This window comes from Leiobunum rupestre, chromosome 3 (genome assembly GCF_980474605.1).
Source record: "Leiobunum rupestre chromosome 3, qqLeiRupe1.1.hap1, whole genome shotgun sequence".
In the NCBI taxonomy this organism is placed as follows: domain Eukaryota; kingdom Metazoa; phylum Arthropoda; class Arachnida; order Opiliones; family Sclerosomatidae; genus Leiobunum; species Leiobunum rupestre.
Window position 1 is genome coordinate 58,600,661 of NC_143386.1, and position 16,359 is coordinate 58,617,019.

General features: G+C 36.1%; 1 protein-coding gene across 1 annotated transcript in view; it reads left to right on the forward strand.

Annotated features, from left to right (window-relative positions):
• LOC149953197 (uncharacterized) overlaps positions 1-15,501 on the forward strand; it is a 30,560-nt gene extending 15,059 nt beyond the window's left edge. The window contains exons 6-17 of the mRNA XM_090169816.1: positions 4,156-4,268; positions 4,336-4,654; positions 4,724-5,060; positions 5,128-5,402; positions 5,465-5,972; positions 6,043-6,113; positions 8,907-9,142; positions 10,873-11,108; positions 11,179-11,524; positions 11,594-12,019; positions 14,679-14,905; positions 15,319-15,501. Of these exons, the coding sequence (XP_090025942.1) occupies positions 4,156-4,268; positions 4,336-4,654; positions 4,724-5,060; positions 5,128-5,402; positions 5,465-5,972; positions 6,043-6,113; positions 8,907-9,142; positions 10,873-11,108; positions 11,179-11,524; positions 11,594-12,019; positions 14,679-14,905; positions 15,319-15,499 (3,275 nt within the window). The 3' untranslated portion in view covers positions 15,500-15,501. The remainder of the gene's footprint in view (positions 1-4,155; positions 4,269-4,335; positions 4,655-4,723; positions 5,061-5,127; positions 5,403-5,464; positions 5,973-6,042; positions 6,114-8,906; positions 9,143-10,872; positions 11,109-11,178; positions 11,525-11,593; positions 12,020-14,678; positions 14,906-15,318) is intronic.
• Positions 15,502-16,359: the final 858 nt, after the last annotated feature.

A 16,359-nucleotide genomic window follows, 5' to 3' on the forward strand; every position in this document is an offset into this window, starting at 1 on the left:
TCATATCACGTTATACCACGTCATATCACGAAATATCACGTCATATCCCGCCAATCACGTGATGTAATGTAATAATATAATACAATACAATACACTACAATTTAAAATATAATATAATGTGTTTATATTACATATTAAATATTACATATTTAAATTACTTCTGCAATTAATGAAGCTAATATCAGAGTTGAGATGTCGCCTTAGTCAGAATCGCTCTAATTTATACCGGCGTTTAAGGCCGTACATTATTGTGCCAATTCCATCTTATAGATTCCGTTCGAACACTTAATATCGTTGACTTTCAGGATGCTTCGCGGTCGTTAGCTAGTAGTTTGATTAAAGCCCCGTGGCGGTTTCCACGGAAACCGCCACGGGGCTTTTAGCTACCTCGTTATTGAAATTTGTCCCGTATTTTATACCATACAAATTCTTCATAAAATTGTTTTAAATTGTTTTTGTCGGGATCCATTTGAAAGTTAAATATATGTTGTAGTTTCGCAATAACTTAGGGGTAAAGAAATACAATCATTTATGTTTGAATTTTAAAAATTTTGCCTCGAAACAAGATGCGAATTTCTTAACACTCATCATCGCATTTTCACTACCCAGTCTTGTTCGCATTCGGGCGAAACATTACCTCAACATTTACGTGATTTCTCAATGTTCAATGAGACGTGAAAGGTGAAACCAAGGTTACTCTACCCTTTATTTGACTACAAACTTAGAAAATGAAACAAGCTTAACCGAAATGTTATTGAACCGTAACTTGGTCAATATTTGGAGTGCGACATTATTATTCTTAGCCAATAACTTTCAGTTTGCAAATTAGTTGTAACAGAATTTAGAATTCTTTGTGAATGCTATAACCCCTGCAAAGAAATATATTTTTAATTTTTTTCAAAAACTTAATTATGTGAAACACAACAGTGAGAAGGATCTATGAGTGGACCAAGAATGTATTTATTTAAACTCAGGGAGAATGAATATGTCGAGACTATCGACGGACCCGTTGTGGCCCTAACCCCGTCACACTATGGGGGGGGGGAGGAAAAAAGGAGGCGGTCTTATTTTTTGCGTCCTCGCAGCAGCGTTAATCGCGTCGAAAAACGAAATTTTTAAGAACCAATGAGATTGCAGTATTATTTGATTTTATTAAAGCGGAGGAGCATACCGGGGGCCCCAACGGCTGGAATTGGAGAAACGCTAAAAATAATCTCGACATATTCATTCTTCCTGAGTATAAATAAATACATTCTTGGTGGACGTTGAAATTAAAAATAACGACGTAAAATGCTAAAATTACACTTATATCAAAAGTGACATAAGTTAGTCATGAAGTATCTTGTTCCTTTAAGTATACAATAAAAAACAATTAATTTGTATAGCCATGATTCCTAAAAATGATAATTTTAAAATGATTATGTGACTTTTACTTATATTTTTACTACTTATGTACAACTATATATGTACTATAAAATTATTTAGTAAATATTGAATTTAAAAAAAAACGCGAGGCTGAGAAAAATATTATCAGTTTAGGGAGATGGTTTGCTAAGCTTGTAAAACAAATTTGATATACTTCCGCTATCAACCACAACGTAATCATTATTTCTTAAAAATGGTGTAAATTAAACAAATCAAATGCGTATCATATATCCAAATTACTCAAAGACTGTTAAAAGCATTTACCCAAATTTTACACGAGGCGGTACCCAGTATTTTAATGATTGTTTTCCAATTAATGCAATTTTCCTTTAGCATTTCCAATTAAGCGTCAACTTTATTTCGTATACAACGCCACAAAAAATATTTAGATTGTCGTCCGCTCACGGCACGTCGAGCGCAAAACCGCAGAGCGTGCTTTTTTCAAACACGCTGTAATCTAAAACTCACGTATTTCATTTGAAATGTTCAATTACGGGTTTGAAAAGTACGACTTTTTGTCCGGCAACATTCTAAGAAGGAAGATTAAATCTTAGAAAGTAAATAATCAAAGCCTGTCTGAAATCTTTGCGCTTGTGCGAACTGAACTTGGAGAAAGACCTTATTTCTCGAAAACGAAAGTTTGACCCGATTCTCGAAAAGAAAACTGTTTTTTACTTCCTGACTTTATCGAGGAGGTTCTGTGTCGGGGGTGTTTACGGTATACCATCAAAAGCCAAAACTCGAAATTAGAGGAGAGGGGAGAGCACGGCTTTGGGGGTATCTGTTACACGCTTCGATTCTGGTCATTTTAGAATGGACCGTTACGCCATTTGATAATGTCCTGTCGCTTTAGCTTTCAGATAAATTCCGCTGTACCTAGTTGACAAATAATTTCATAGATTTTCTTATATTTGTTCGATTGTGATTTTTTGGCATTTTACCTCCGTGGTGAGTTTTACGATATTTTGAATAATTAAGTCGTATCAGAAGTATTTCTTACGTAATAAGCATCCATCTTTATATTGCTAATGTTATTAATTTCTTAAAATAATAATTAGTTCCGGTGGAAATTAATTAATTAATATCTAAATCTATTACACTGATAAAATCTAGTTTATAAATAAGTACTTTTAAGGAATTTTATCCATTTACATCGCTAGACAAAATAAATTTTTAGCCAGGAAATTCGCGTCCATTGGTTAGGGCCTCAAGCCTGCGTAGGTACGTGTTTCTTTTTAATGGCCTCACAAAGATATAAGCTATAAACCTCTGGTTATATCATTTAACAACTTTTCCGAAAATGTCTTAGAACGCCGAGGTCAGTCGTTCTTTCCTTATTCTTATGCATTCAAGGTAGTTTGAAATCGGATATTCATATTTAAATTTTTATGATTTTGAGCGGCTTTAGGCTGTATTTGGTCAGTTGAAATTTATAGCCTTTGAAACCTATTTTGAAGGTCGAAGGGCAATGCGGGTTTTACCCGGAAATACACGTTTGTTGCTCAATGTAATACCTTGGAATACTAAGGACCTTTTGAAGACATCTTGGTCTTTTGAGGGCTCATGGACGGGATAGTGGTGTTTATCCGTATTTCATTTGTCCCTGTTTACTAAAGAAATGGGTTTCAAAGGTTGGAATTCATGACCTATATAATTCATGTCTAAATTTGTTGTTTTTCTTTATTCATAAAAATTAGTCACACTTTGGCGAAGTTTACTTAGGCTACGTTATGTTATGTTGAGTTGAGTTAAGACAGGTTATGTTATGTTATGTTATGTTATGTTATTTTAGGATATGTTATGTTATGTTATTTTAGGATAGGTTATGTTTTGTTATTTTTAGGATAGGTTAGGTTTTGTTATTTTAGGATAGGTTATGTTTCCGTTATGTTACGTTATGTTATGTTATTTTAGGATAGGTTATGTTTTGTTATTTTTAGGATAGGTTATGTTTTGTTATTTTAGGATAGGTTATGTTTTGTTATTTTAGGATAGGTTAGGTTTTGTTATTTTTAGGATAGGTTATGTTATGTTATTTTAGGATAGGTTATGTTTTGTTATTTTTAGGATAGGTTATGTTATGTTATGTTATGTTATTTTAGGACAGGTTATGTTTTGTTATTTTAGGATAGGTTATGTTTTGTTATTTTAGGATAGGTTATGTTTTGTTATTTTTAGGATAGGTTATGTTTTGTTATTTTAGGATAGGTCATGTTATGTTATTTTGGGATAGGTTATGTTTTGTGATTTTTATTATAGGTTATGTTTTGTTATTTTAGGAGAGGTTATGTTTGTTATCCTAGGGTAGGTTATGTTATGTTATGTTATGTTATGTTATTTTAGGGTAGGTCATGTTATGTTATTTTGGGATAGGTTATGTTTTGTTATTTTTATTATAGGTTATGTTTTGTTATTTTAGGATAGGTTATGTTTGTTATCCTAGGGTAGGTTATGTTATGTTATGTTATGTTATTTTAGGGTAGGTTATGTTATGTTATGTTATTTTATGTTATGTAATATTAGGGTAGGTTATGTTATGTAAGGTTAAGTTTGGTTTACTCTCAACATAAGTACGCTATTTAAATATTCTATTAAATATTTTTCGGATATTTGAACCAGCTTTTTAGAGTTCGGACAAATGATCATTCGGGCAATTACCACAACATTAGGACACTTTAAATTCGGACAAATGGTACCAAATGATTATGACACTTTTTATATTATTCTTAGATACCGAATTTAATATGCATAAAATGTTTCGAAACTCGCCGATAAACGTCGCTCTCTATCCATTGATCACCGTCTTCTTGATTACAATTGCGTCTAACGTTGCTATTGAACCGGTAATTAACCCGCGAGCCATAATTAGAGCGTCGATTATTTTGAATTATCTTAAACAAGTGATCTCAGCCTAGGGTTGAAACCAAACTGGGAGTCATTATGGGCCAAACAGTGCTGACTCCTAACGGGAAAAGAGTAGATGCATTTTTGGGAGTTCCCTACGCCAAACCCCCCTTGGGCAGCAGGAGATTCAAGCCACCCGAACCTCCCGATTCCTGGAACGGAGTCTTTGAAGCCACCAAGCTACCTCCTGTTTGCTTCCAGAGGCGGATTCCCTTAGCGAAGCATATCCCCGCTTTGGCCAAGTTCCGGACCAAAACCGAAAGCAGCGAGGATTGTCTCAAGATGAACATCTGGGTGACCAAAGACAGGGATTTTAGCGAACCTAGTGCGTTTTATTTAACTTTTCTCCATTAAGTGCGTCGTTGAGATAACCTTCGGTGACCACTACTTTCAGAGGGTTTACCCGTTGTGGTTTATATCTACGGTGGAGGATTCTCTCGTGGTGGTATTTCCGTAGACGCTTACGATGGTCGTGTCCTGGCGGCAGAAGAGAACCTCATAGTCATTACCGCCAATTACAGGGTAGCTTCCTTCGGTTTCTTGTTTCTAGACCATCCCGACGTTCCTGGTAACGCTGGTCTTCACGACCAACTGGCGGTACTCAAATGGATCCGCAAACATATTTCTAGCTTCGGTGGCGATCCAGAACGAGTTACCCTGGTAGGTCAAAGCGCTGGGTCAGCGAGCGTTGGATATCATCTTCTGTCCGAACCTTCCAAAGGTTACTTCAGGTTTGTTACTTTGTCTTGGTACTGTGGTGAGAAGGTGATGCTTAAATGATTGTTGTCTCCATGGTAGACGGGCTGTTATGGAGAGTGGAGCTCCCCACGCTATATGGGCTTATGTCGACCCTAATGAGACCATCGAGAATGCCTTCAAAATGTCTGAGCTTTTAGGTTGTCCTCATAAACCAACCGACAATAAGACGACGTTAATCAGATGTCTTCAAGAAGCGGACGCCTTGGATTTGCTAACCAGCGAGCCTCAAGGGGAGTTCGACAACATTTACACCTTCAAACCGACCATCGATGGAAATCTCGTCAAAGAACATCCATTTGAATCTTTAGCCAAAGGTCCGAGAACAATATTTGTATAAATTGGGACACTTGGGTTTAATATCATTATTGCTTATTAGGTCGGTTTAAAGATACGGAATTATTGCTGGGCACCACCAAAGATGAGGGAACTATGTTGCTGGTTGGACTGTTGCCTTTCTACTTCTCTTTCCGAGATGGAATTCACTTCAGTCATAAGGACTTCGCCTTTGCCGTTGACCGATTGGTCCAGGAGGACGATATGGTCAGTAAAATCATCGTCCACCATTACTCCGATTGGTCGGACACCTCTACCTCTGAAAAGAACATCGCGTCCTTGGGTCACGTCCTCGGCGACTTCTTCTTTCAATGTCCGCTAGAAGATTTCGCCAAGACGTTCTCTCAAAAAGCACGCCATAACGTTTACAAATACTACTTCACACATCGTTCTTCGAACACAGCGTGGCCCAAGTGGGCGGGCACCTTCCACGGTGAAGACATCTTGTATATCTTCGGCAACCCCATCAACCCTCAGTTCAATTACACGAAGGACGAAATAGAGTTCAGTAAGAGGGTGATGAGGTACTGGGGTAACTTCGCACGAACAGGGTAAGTCTTGACAATTTCCAACATCCGTTTGGTAGAGATCGTTTAACGAATTAAGACCGCTCGCAAACAGGAATCCCAATACTCAACCGTCTTCGAAACGGTACGAGACGCTTTTCAATTGGCCATCGTATTCGGAAGAAGGTAAGGAGTACTTTGTATTGGCTCCCAATTCCACGGCGGTGGGCCGAAATTTCAAAATGAACAAATGCGTATTTTGGAAGAATATTTTCCCCAAAATGAGATCGTCCGGTAGTAAAAGTAAGCTTGAGTTCATTTCAAAGTGGACGTCTTATAAATGGTACGTTACTTTCAAAGATACCGGCGCTGAAAGGAGGAGATGTAACTAAGGATGTCCTTGTCCTCAAAGATGCTCTTCCATTTTTTCCAATGTTCCCAACCTACAACGGATGGTGTATTTAATGGAATGACTTAGAAATGAATTAGTTTTGTCTCTTTAAGATTTATTCTATTTTTAATTCCGAATTTGAGAAAGACATTACTAAGAAACTATAAGTGTTTGCAAAGGTGTGATATAGAACTGTGTGCCATTGGTAATATCAAAGGTTTGTATTCAACCTCCATCAGGGGAAATATCGAAATACAGGTGTTCCTTGTCTATCAATTTGGATTTGACAAACTAGTGAATGTGCATATTTGAATAGACCATAAAACTACCAGGAAATAGTGCGTCGACAAACACTAGTGTTTGGTTTCTCAAAAATCATTTTTTGAAAAGCTCGAAAATGGTTCGAGCCTCAAATCGAGGCCTAGGCTTAAATTTCGAGTACTCGAAACTATTATTCTTACCAAGGCACTACTCGCGAGCTTGTAAAAATGGCGGGAAAAGCTACAAAAAACAATTCTATAGTCCCGCCTTAAGATATCTTATTGGGTGAGGTACAAGTCCTAGTTGTTTCTGATTGGTCTTCAATTTTAAATGTAGAAAACGAAACTAAAACCGTAAGTTACATTACGTATAGTGCTCTAGCTGTTTATTGTTAGTTTTTTGGCGGTTCATCAGTCCACTATTTTATTGTTGTAATCCCTTGTATGGCCAGTTATTAATTTAGACTTCTCAAATATGGCTTCAAATAAACGTAAAAGTTTATTTTTGAAAAATGTTTTACTTAAATAAACCCAATTATTCAGAACCTTTTTAAGCTAAATCTATCACGGAGTACTCGGAAACCCCTTTTATAAAGCTAGGTCTTAGTAATTATTCAAGTACTCGAAAACCTCTTTTTAAGCTAAGCCTAATTCTTCGAGTACTCGAAACCACATTTTAAGCTATGCCTAAAAGCTCGAAAGCTCGGTAAGATTTTAAAGCTCGGCTCGATACTCGAAAAGTGAAATTTTTAATACTCGAAGCTCGACTCGAAACCCAAAAATCAAGGCTCGCACATGCCTAGAGAATACCAAAATCCTTGATCGAGATAGTACTACGAGCTAGCTAGGTCAACAAAGACAGCTACACCCTTACTGGTCAGTCCGTTTCCGTGAATTTATTTCTTTAGTCTTTACCCTAAAGAGGTTTTTTGCATAGTTTTTTAATTGTTAGTTAGATACTCCCCGCACGAAAGGTGTTTCTTATAAACGTCTGGTAATACGATTTAAGTTTACAAAGGAAAGTGTTTTAATTACAAATAGGTCTTTCTATAAAGTAGTCTTGTCATCTTGTAGCTCTTACGTCAGACTACCTCGCATTAAAAGTCTGAGAGCAAAATTCTAATTTTAATAAAGCTCTGCCTTAGTTCCAAAATCAGGTATCTCAAAAAATAAAATTGAAGTAAAATATATTTAAATTTCAAAAATAGTATATCGAAATGATTTTTACAAATCGGCTCAGTTGTTAATATTTTTTGTGCAAATGAAGGTTGAAATTAGCTTTCAATAAATTCGTGAAAGCAAAGTCGTGTTACTTGGTTTTGAAACTAAGGTATCGATTTCAACTTTTTATTATTTTTATTTTATAGAAGCATCTATTTAATCAAACCTAAAGTGGAGCCTTGGGTATTAGCCTAGATGGTTATTATAATTTTTCAGATACTTTATTTGACTAGCTGTCAATTAGTATACCTTTAAGTAAATCCAGCGTATAAAAATCGAAGGTTATTCTTTAGCAGTAAATCAACCTAATTTAAAAAAAATTAAGAAACTTGTTAGATCACATTTAAATCGCGCGTTGACTAAGCTATAAATTAAATAAGACATTAAAGCAAAATTTTGAAAAGAATTACTGTCTCATCATTTTGAAAGGAGGCAACCTATTTATATTATAAGAATTTTAAAAACCTGGCCAATATTTTCCAGTCATGGTATTACCCCTTCTTGTCAGTATAACCTAGAATTTATTTAATTTTCTACTTAGGGAGAGTGACTATGTTAAAACGAATTTTGGTGTTTTTCGCAAACCACTTCACGTTCTGCCAGTAAGCTACTTCCTGTAAAAATCAATGAAATCTCATTGGTTCCTTATAACTGACGTCTTCCAACGCGATTGAAATACATACGGGTGACGTATCCCCCCCCCCCCCCTTTCGTGCCGGAAAAAGATAGACAATACAAATATCCTATCCCATTCGACACGAAGTAAAACCCATAATCTCGTTAGTACGTGCTTAGAATTGTATATGATATTTGAGGTGATAAAGACAAAATGATAGGTATCGGCCAAAAACCGACTATTATACCATGAGCGTCATTGAATAATGGGAAATTTAATTGACAAATATAGATGTAGTATATAAAAGGAATTAACGAAAAGCGATTCCCTTCACTGATTGACTTTGACGTCTCTGTAACAGAAGAATTTTTAACACGCTCGTTAAGGAATTAGACCTTGATTCGACATGCTAGTCGACGGAGATAACGTCGTCTTTTTTCTGTCCATTTTTTCGGTATTGGCGACGTTGTCGGTTTACGAATGTGGGGTAGTTTCGGATAACGCGTCGGGACCGATTGTGACCACTAGAACGGGTCGGGTCAGGGGTCGATTGGATTACACCTTCGATGGAGACGCCTACGAAGCGTTTTTGGGAATTCCGTACGCGGAACCTCCACTCGGAAATGGTCGCTTCAAAGTGCCCATCGCTAAAGCGTCCTGGACGGGAATACTGGACGCCAGAAATTTTTCGCTATCTTGCTCTCAATACACGAACCAGTTTTTACAGGTATTTCATTTCTCATTATTGAAATCGCGATTAACCCATTAATGCCTAAATTACTACGAAAGTTGAATTTCGCGAACCGGTAGCGTTTACTTTGCCTTTCATAAACTCTCAATCCATCAGGAGTTTCGAAGAGTAATAATTTCAGCTTTGGGATTTAGATCAGTGTCCCGGCGATTAGTACATTTATGGGTCACCCCCCCCCCCTTGACATATCGTAGCGCAGTTTCAATAAATTTTGGAGGTATATTATTCCGTCATGTTTATTGAATTTTATTTTTTAATGTGTAATATTTAAAATAATAACAATTATTTTTTGTTTGTGAGCGGACAACTTTAAAATGATTATAGTTAATCGTATAGATAATTTCATAAATTCCCGATTTCACGGTTTAAAATATTACTGACCATAGACTTAAATCTATGTATTTGTACCCCGCCGTTCCGCATTGCCCTACGGCGGCCTACGAGACTAAACAGGCCGGGACAGAAAGTGCGCTTGCGAAACAACGTTCGGCCAGTGAGACAACCACCAAGACTGGCTCACATATAGCAAACAAACGCCCTCAAGGAGATATCGAAAACGTTTATAAAAAATGCATTTAAAAGAGTTACAAAGGTCCAACTTCGAAATGATGAATATGGAATTGCCTGCCAGATAGTTGGTCACTTAAATGTACTTGCAAATTTAAAACGATAAACAATTTTACCACTAAAATTAACTTACATATACGTAACGTTTTTCGTTAAATTTAATTAAAAATGCTTTATTTATTTAAAAAAACATTACTTTATTCCAATTACCAATAACTGTACGTAACAATTTTAAAAATAAACTGTAGATAAAACCTGTTTTATTATTATTTATAGTTAAGAATTTTCTTAGCACCTCGTTAGAAAGTAAACTAGACAGATTAAGCTACTACTATTAAACGTACCCGGAAAAATTGTAAACGGTACCCAAAACGTTTTGTTTTTCATGATACATTTCCTTCAAATAACCTTACATAAAAGTTATTTTCAAGGTTTTTTTCTGTTTGTGCCAAAGTATCTTTGAGAGTCGAAGGTTGTTCTTTTAATGTGTCTTTAATCATTATTTACCAATAAAACCCTCATTTGTATACGCAAACGCGTCTTTAATCAATTACAGATATAGGTACTTCGTGGTTTCAATTAACGATTTATATACCAAAATAAGGAAAATAAAAATATCATTCAGTGTATTGAATGTTATTCACAAAAAAGTGTTTTAAACTGCTTTGTAATTAGTTTCCGGACTTTTAAAACATCGTAATTCTTTTTAGAAAATGGTTTATGTGCAGTAAGCGCGCACCTAGGTCCTCGTAGTTTCGAGTGGCCTCAAAATTACATTGCACGAAAAAAATTAATAACACTTTTTACATAAAAGACCTTATATCAAAGGATCATAATCTGCTATTGACAAAGTCCTTCCTTAATTTGATATTATCCTAAATAACATAATAAGTAGTATGACACTTCCTATTGTTTTAATGCTAATTTTCTGACCTAACCGTTTTTCTACACTGACACACTCATCCATCTCTAACTTGAACTTCCAACCGAACTGTATATTATTTTCCTTGGTAATAGTATAATTCGCGTCGGAAATATTAAGATAGTAGGCTGCTCTAGTTCAGTGTAAATGTTTGCTAATGGTCATTCTTATTGTTAATATGATACTTGTGAACTTATTATTTTGCAATGGCTTTCAGAGTCTCGCTGCATCTCTGACAAGTCTTCAGATGTTTCAACCATTCACGGCTTTTAGCGAGGACTGTCTCTCTGTGAATATTTGGAGACCAGTAACCAAGGACAATAATGTACAGAAACCGGTAATGGTCTACATATACGGAGGAGCTTTTTCTGCCGGGTCTACAGCTAGTTCGGCCTACATTGGAGACCTCCTGGCCGTGCGTCAAGACGTTGTCGTGGTCACTTTCAATTACCGGTATGTCTACTTACGTTATCTCCATCTTGCTGGGAACGTAGCTTGATTATTGTATTTTATAAACATATAGACTCGCTTCATTCGGATTTCTATACTTGAATCACACCGATGTCCCTGGTAATGCCGGACTTCATGACCAGTTGCTGGCTTTGAAGTGGGTCCAGAATAATATAGCCGCTTTTGGCGGGGATCCCAATCAAGTTACTCTTTTTGGACAAAGCGCGGGTGGCGCTAGCGTCTTTCTTCTCATGGTCAGCCCTTTGGTTCGCAACCTGAAGCAGCCCTTGTTTCAAAGGGTCATCTTGGAAAGCGCCGCTCCCGCTGAATGGAACATAGTCAGCAGAGACGAGACGCTAGCGGACGCTAAACGGTTAATAGAAAACCTCGGCTGTCCTCAAGGCCATGACCTTCAAAAGGTAATATCTTCACTCGTAATATTTATGTAAATAAGAAACTTAATAATTTTCAATTATTCGCGTGGCAAGACTATCGATTGCCTCCAAAATGCTGAAGCGAAAGATCTAACTGATGCCGAACCAATCAGGGGTTACATGGACTTCTTTATTTTCAAACCGGTTGTGGACGGTCATTTCCTGGTCGAAGAACCGTCAGTGTCCTTCGCCAACGGTCGCTATACGAAAGTGGACGTCATCCTGGGAAGTAACAAGAACGAAGGCGGATACTTCCTGATAGGGCTAATGCCGTTTACCTACACTCTACAAGAGAACATACGAATCAACGCCGAAGTCTTTGAACAGACTGTCAACTTGGTATTCCCAAAACTGAATGACATCGCACGTATGGCCATCGTACACGAATATTCCAACTGGCACGCTAACGACAAAAAAGCCAGCCTCATCTCCAACGCCGAACGAATGATGACGGACTATTTTTTCAGTTGTCCCATCAGGGTAAATTCATTCATTCCTATAGCATTTACTGCTTATCACCAAAAGTATATAATCATTCTCTTAATAACAAAATAACAAGATTAGGATCATTCTAGGCTATAAAAATTAAACGTACATCCCAAGTAGCAACATCACGTACATACTACGTGTTTTATCGAGGTTTCTAAAACGTATACGAAACACGTTTGGTAAACGTTGATCATATCACCAGTTAGCACATGTTTCACCACGTAGTTTTTAAGTGTTAAATTACGCGTACATTTAGATTATAAAAACCGTCTATTAAGTTCAAATAGCATCAATTTTAAAAACAATTACCGTGTTTTTTATTTACGATATACCGTATTAATCAGCGATTTTGCGTGTATTAAGGAGTTTTTTTGCGTATTAATGGTTAATTTTCGTGAATTCAGATATTATTTCGCGTACATTAATTTAATATTTTTCGTGGGTCAATCGGTTATTTGGCGTGCATTAATTGGTAATTTTGTGTGCATGAATTGTTGGTTTTGGGTATATTCATTGGTAATTTTGCGTGAATTCATTGGTTATTTTGCGTGCAGTTATTGGTTATTTTGCGTGCATAAATGGGTTATTTTGGGTGCATAAATTACTTAGTTCCTGTACATTAGTTGGTTATTATGGGTGCATTTATTTGTTAATTTGCATGCATTAGTTGTTTATTTTTTTAATTATTTTGTGAAGAGGTACACATTACAGTTTTCGTCTAATACTAGATATAATAAAGTATACATAGATACATACATACATACATTATGTTTATTGATTGTGTTTATCGATAAATAATTTGTACAATATTATATATATTAATTTTCATTTTCGATAGGACTAGAGTGCATGATATGTAAATAGCTAGTTCAATGAATAACAAACACCAATAACCAATTAAACAATTTCTACCTCTTTAAAGAAGTATTTCTTAAATGGATCTCCATTAACTATAATTCTGCCCATTATCTTAAAAAATTAATGCGAATTACGTACGCCACTAAATTATAAATTAAAATTAAAGAGACTTATATTTAATTTCATTAAATTAATGAATAGACCTCAGAAAATAAGTTTTTCAAAATATATTTATAAATCGCTTTTATGAAATCTTGAAATGGAGACCTTTTTAGCGTTTGAAAGTCAAACAATCTTTCGGAAAACAGTACGCAATAAATAAAAACCGCTTTATACAAGAAAAAAAAGCTTAATACATGCAAAATAATAGGTTAATGTATTCTAAATTATCTCTTTGTGCACGCCAAATAAGTGCTTATTACTCGAAAAATAACCTCTTATTGTATGCAAAATATCCGCTTAAATGGCTTAATACATGAAAACTAACTGCATAAGACACTGAAAATATCGCTTAATACACGAAAAATAACCTATTAGTGCACGGAAAATAACCAATTAGTGCACGCAAAAAAAACGATTATTGCACGTAAACTAGCATAAATTTACCCGCTAAATACACGAAAATAACTCCTTACTACACGCCAAATAGCAGCTTAATACCGTGTGATTTAATGTAATTTAAACTTAATAGGTGCATTTTATAATCGGTAAGTACGCACAATTTAACACTTAAAAATACTTGGTGAAACATTAAGTGCTAACTGGTGACATGATCAATGTTTACCAAAATTGTTTTTGCCCGTTTTAGAAACACGTAGTATGTACGTGTTGTTAATAACTGGAAATGGCCGAAACTTACTAAGGTAAAAACTTAATCTTTAAGTTTTATTTTAAATGATATTTGCAATGACGTAGCCAGAATCGCGTCCAACGTCGTGTCAGACTATGTAAAAGGGAAGAGATGGTAAGGCAGGGGTTAAACATTTTGCATAGTCAAAGATACGCCCAAGGGAGGTTTTTTTAAAAGGAACCATTCCCTTGTCTACACCATTGGTTATTTGTCCCCTTTTTGAAACCTCAATTACGAATCTAGTGATATCTAAAGTCAAAATTTACGCCAGAGATTCCAACAGTAGACCGGTTTCGCCCTTTTGGGGCTCATTAGTACTGTATAGGAACTATGGCTATCCTCGGAAATCTGCCGATATCAGTAAAACTAATAAACATTCAGAGTGCCCTATATGTGACCAGTCCATTGCAATTTATAGTGAAATTCTTCACCAAATATTGCATGGCGGTCGCTATTCAGCAGACATCTTTTACTCTCGGGCTTCCGTTGAATTCCAACGTTAAGATATTTATATCAAAAGTCACTCTGAATGTTTATTAATCTAGTGATATTTTTTGCAAATATATCAGGTAGCAGGAACACGTATAAGTTAAGCATATATCTACGTGAGCACAACGTAAAGCTCATTTATCTACTATTTATACAGTATACGAAAAAACTACCTCTCTGCCAATATAGTGATATATAAACCGTATCTAAACGTAGGAAACACGTGAAGTGAAACTGAATAAGTGTTTTATATACTAACTTTACACGTTGTAACGACGTATATTTTACTCAACACAGAATATAAACGATGAATACTAAATATCAAACAAATATACACGTGCTCGTGATACCTGGGATTATTGGGAAAGCTTTTTTAAACTAAAATACCTCAGGAACTTTATCACCCATAATCCAGGAATTACTATAAACCAAAAAACATTTTCTTTTAAACAGGAATTGACGCATTCCATGACGACCAACACCACTGCCAAGGTCTATCAATACTTGTACACCCATCGTTCTACGACGAACCCTCTGCCGAAATGGTTGGGCACCTTCCATGGCGAGGAAATCCAGTACGTCTTCGGCCGGGCTCTGAACCCGGTCAATGATTTCGATCGGAATGAGCAGTTGCTGGCGTTGAGGATTATGGACTACTTTGGAAACTTTGCCAAGACGGGGTAAATACCGGGACTGGATTACAGAATTCTTCAATTAAAGAATTTATTACCAATCATAAAAACCTTTTGAAGTTGACGGTAATAGTTAGTGTAGGGAGCTGTTGGTTTTTGGTGGTCTAGCCACCACCCTCCTACGCATTGCAATCCGGTCACCTGATTTAAAGGCATTAAAAGTCGCTAGATGTCTTAGGTATTAGCTTAGATGATGTTGATTATTATTATTAAAACGGCAAATGTTGTAGCTAAACCAATTTCCACAATAAGAGGGAACCTGCTGCATAATTTTCAGTTTTGCACTATACGGTCCATGACAAATCCGGCAGCAATGAAAGCAATGTTTTTAAGTATTTAGGGTTTTTGAGGTTCCTATTCGCGACTACCCAGACTTATCTTGTTCCTCTTTCTTGTTTCAGTAATCCGAATGGTGATGACTTGATTCCGTGGGCACCAATTGACACGAGCGGCGATGGTATTATAGTTCTGTCACCGTCTTCGACATTCACGTTGACGTACCAGTATAAGAGCAAAAAGTGCGCCTTTTGGAATCGTTTAGTTCCTTTTTTGAACAATGTCACTACGACAAAAGCGTCATAGCTCCGGAATTAATCAAGAAATTTTGTTTCAAATGTGTCTTAAGTTAGCGATACTCCGTAACGTGTTGAACATAATTTTACTTATTTCCAAAGCTTTTATATCATTGTATTATTTCTGAGAGACTTCGTCAATAACGAAACGATCGAGCTAGCTAATAATAATAATAATAATAATAATAATAATAATCAGCTAGGCTAATACCCAAGGCACCACCCAAGGCCTAAGTCATCGAGCGACTTTTAATTGACTCATGAATTAAGGTATAATTTAATACTTGCCGCCTACGAAGGTACATGTTGCATTTTAATCGCCCAAGTTAACTCTATTCTTAAGAGGCATTTCATCTACTTCTGGTTTGCGTCATCAGTAAAGTATTTGAAAAAAAGTGTTACTATAGGATGTAGTAGATGCCAAAAGTAATTATGGAGATAAAGTATAATAGTGCCTTCAGATTTGACCTTCCACCATGCTTGACATCCTTTTTAAAGAGCTATTGATCACGTGGTTTTTTCCACCAATAGAAAAGCACTTTGGTCGGCATATTTTCCCGCTAAAAGTAGTGCATTCCGGGGAATTTTGGGACACATGGTTTCGGTCCTCGCTTTCGATGTCTCGAATCGTCCGCTTCTCATTTTGTTTAGACCTCGTTTAAAGATTTTAATTAAGTGGTTAGGTTAATGCAACCTTTGCCTCAGGTTGCTGTTTTAAACGCTTAATAGGTTACATCCAGTTCGAAAAAACTGAACAGGTTTATCAGTTGAATATAATACGAAGCAAATTTTAATGAAAGAAATATCTGCAGAGGGTATTTGTATTTTTCTCGCTTACGAAATACTTGCCGCATCTTTAATGCTCATTTC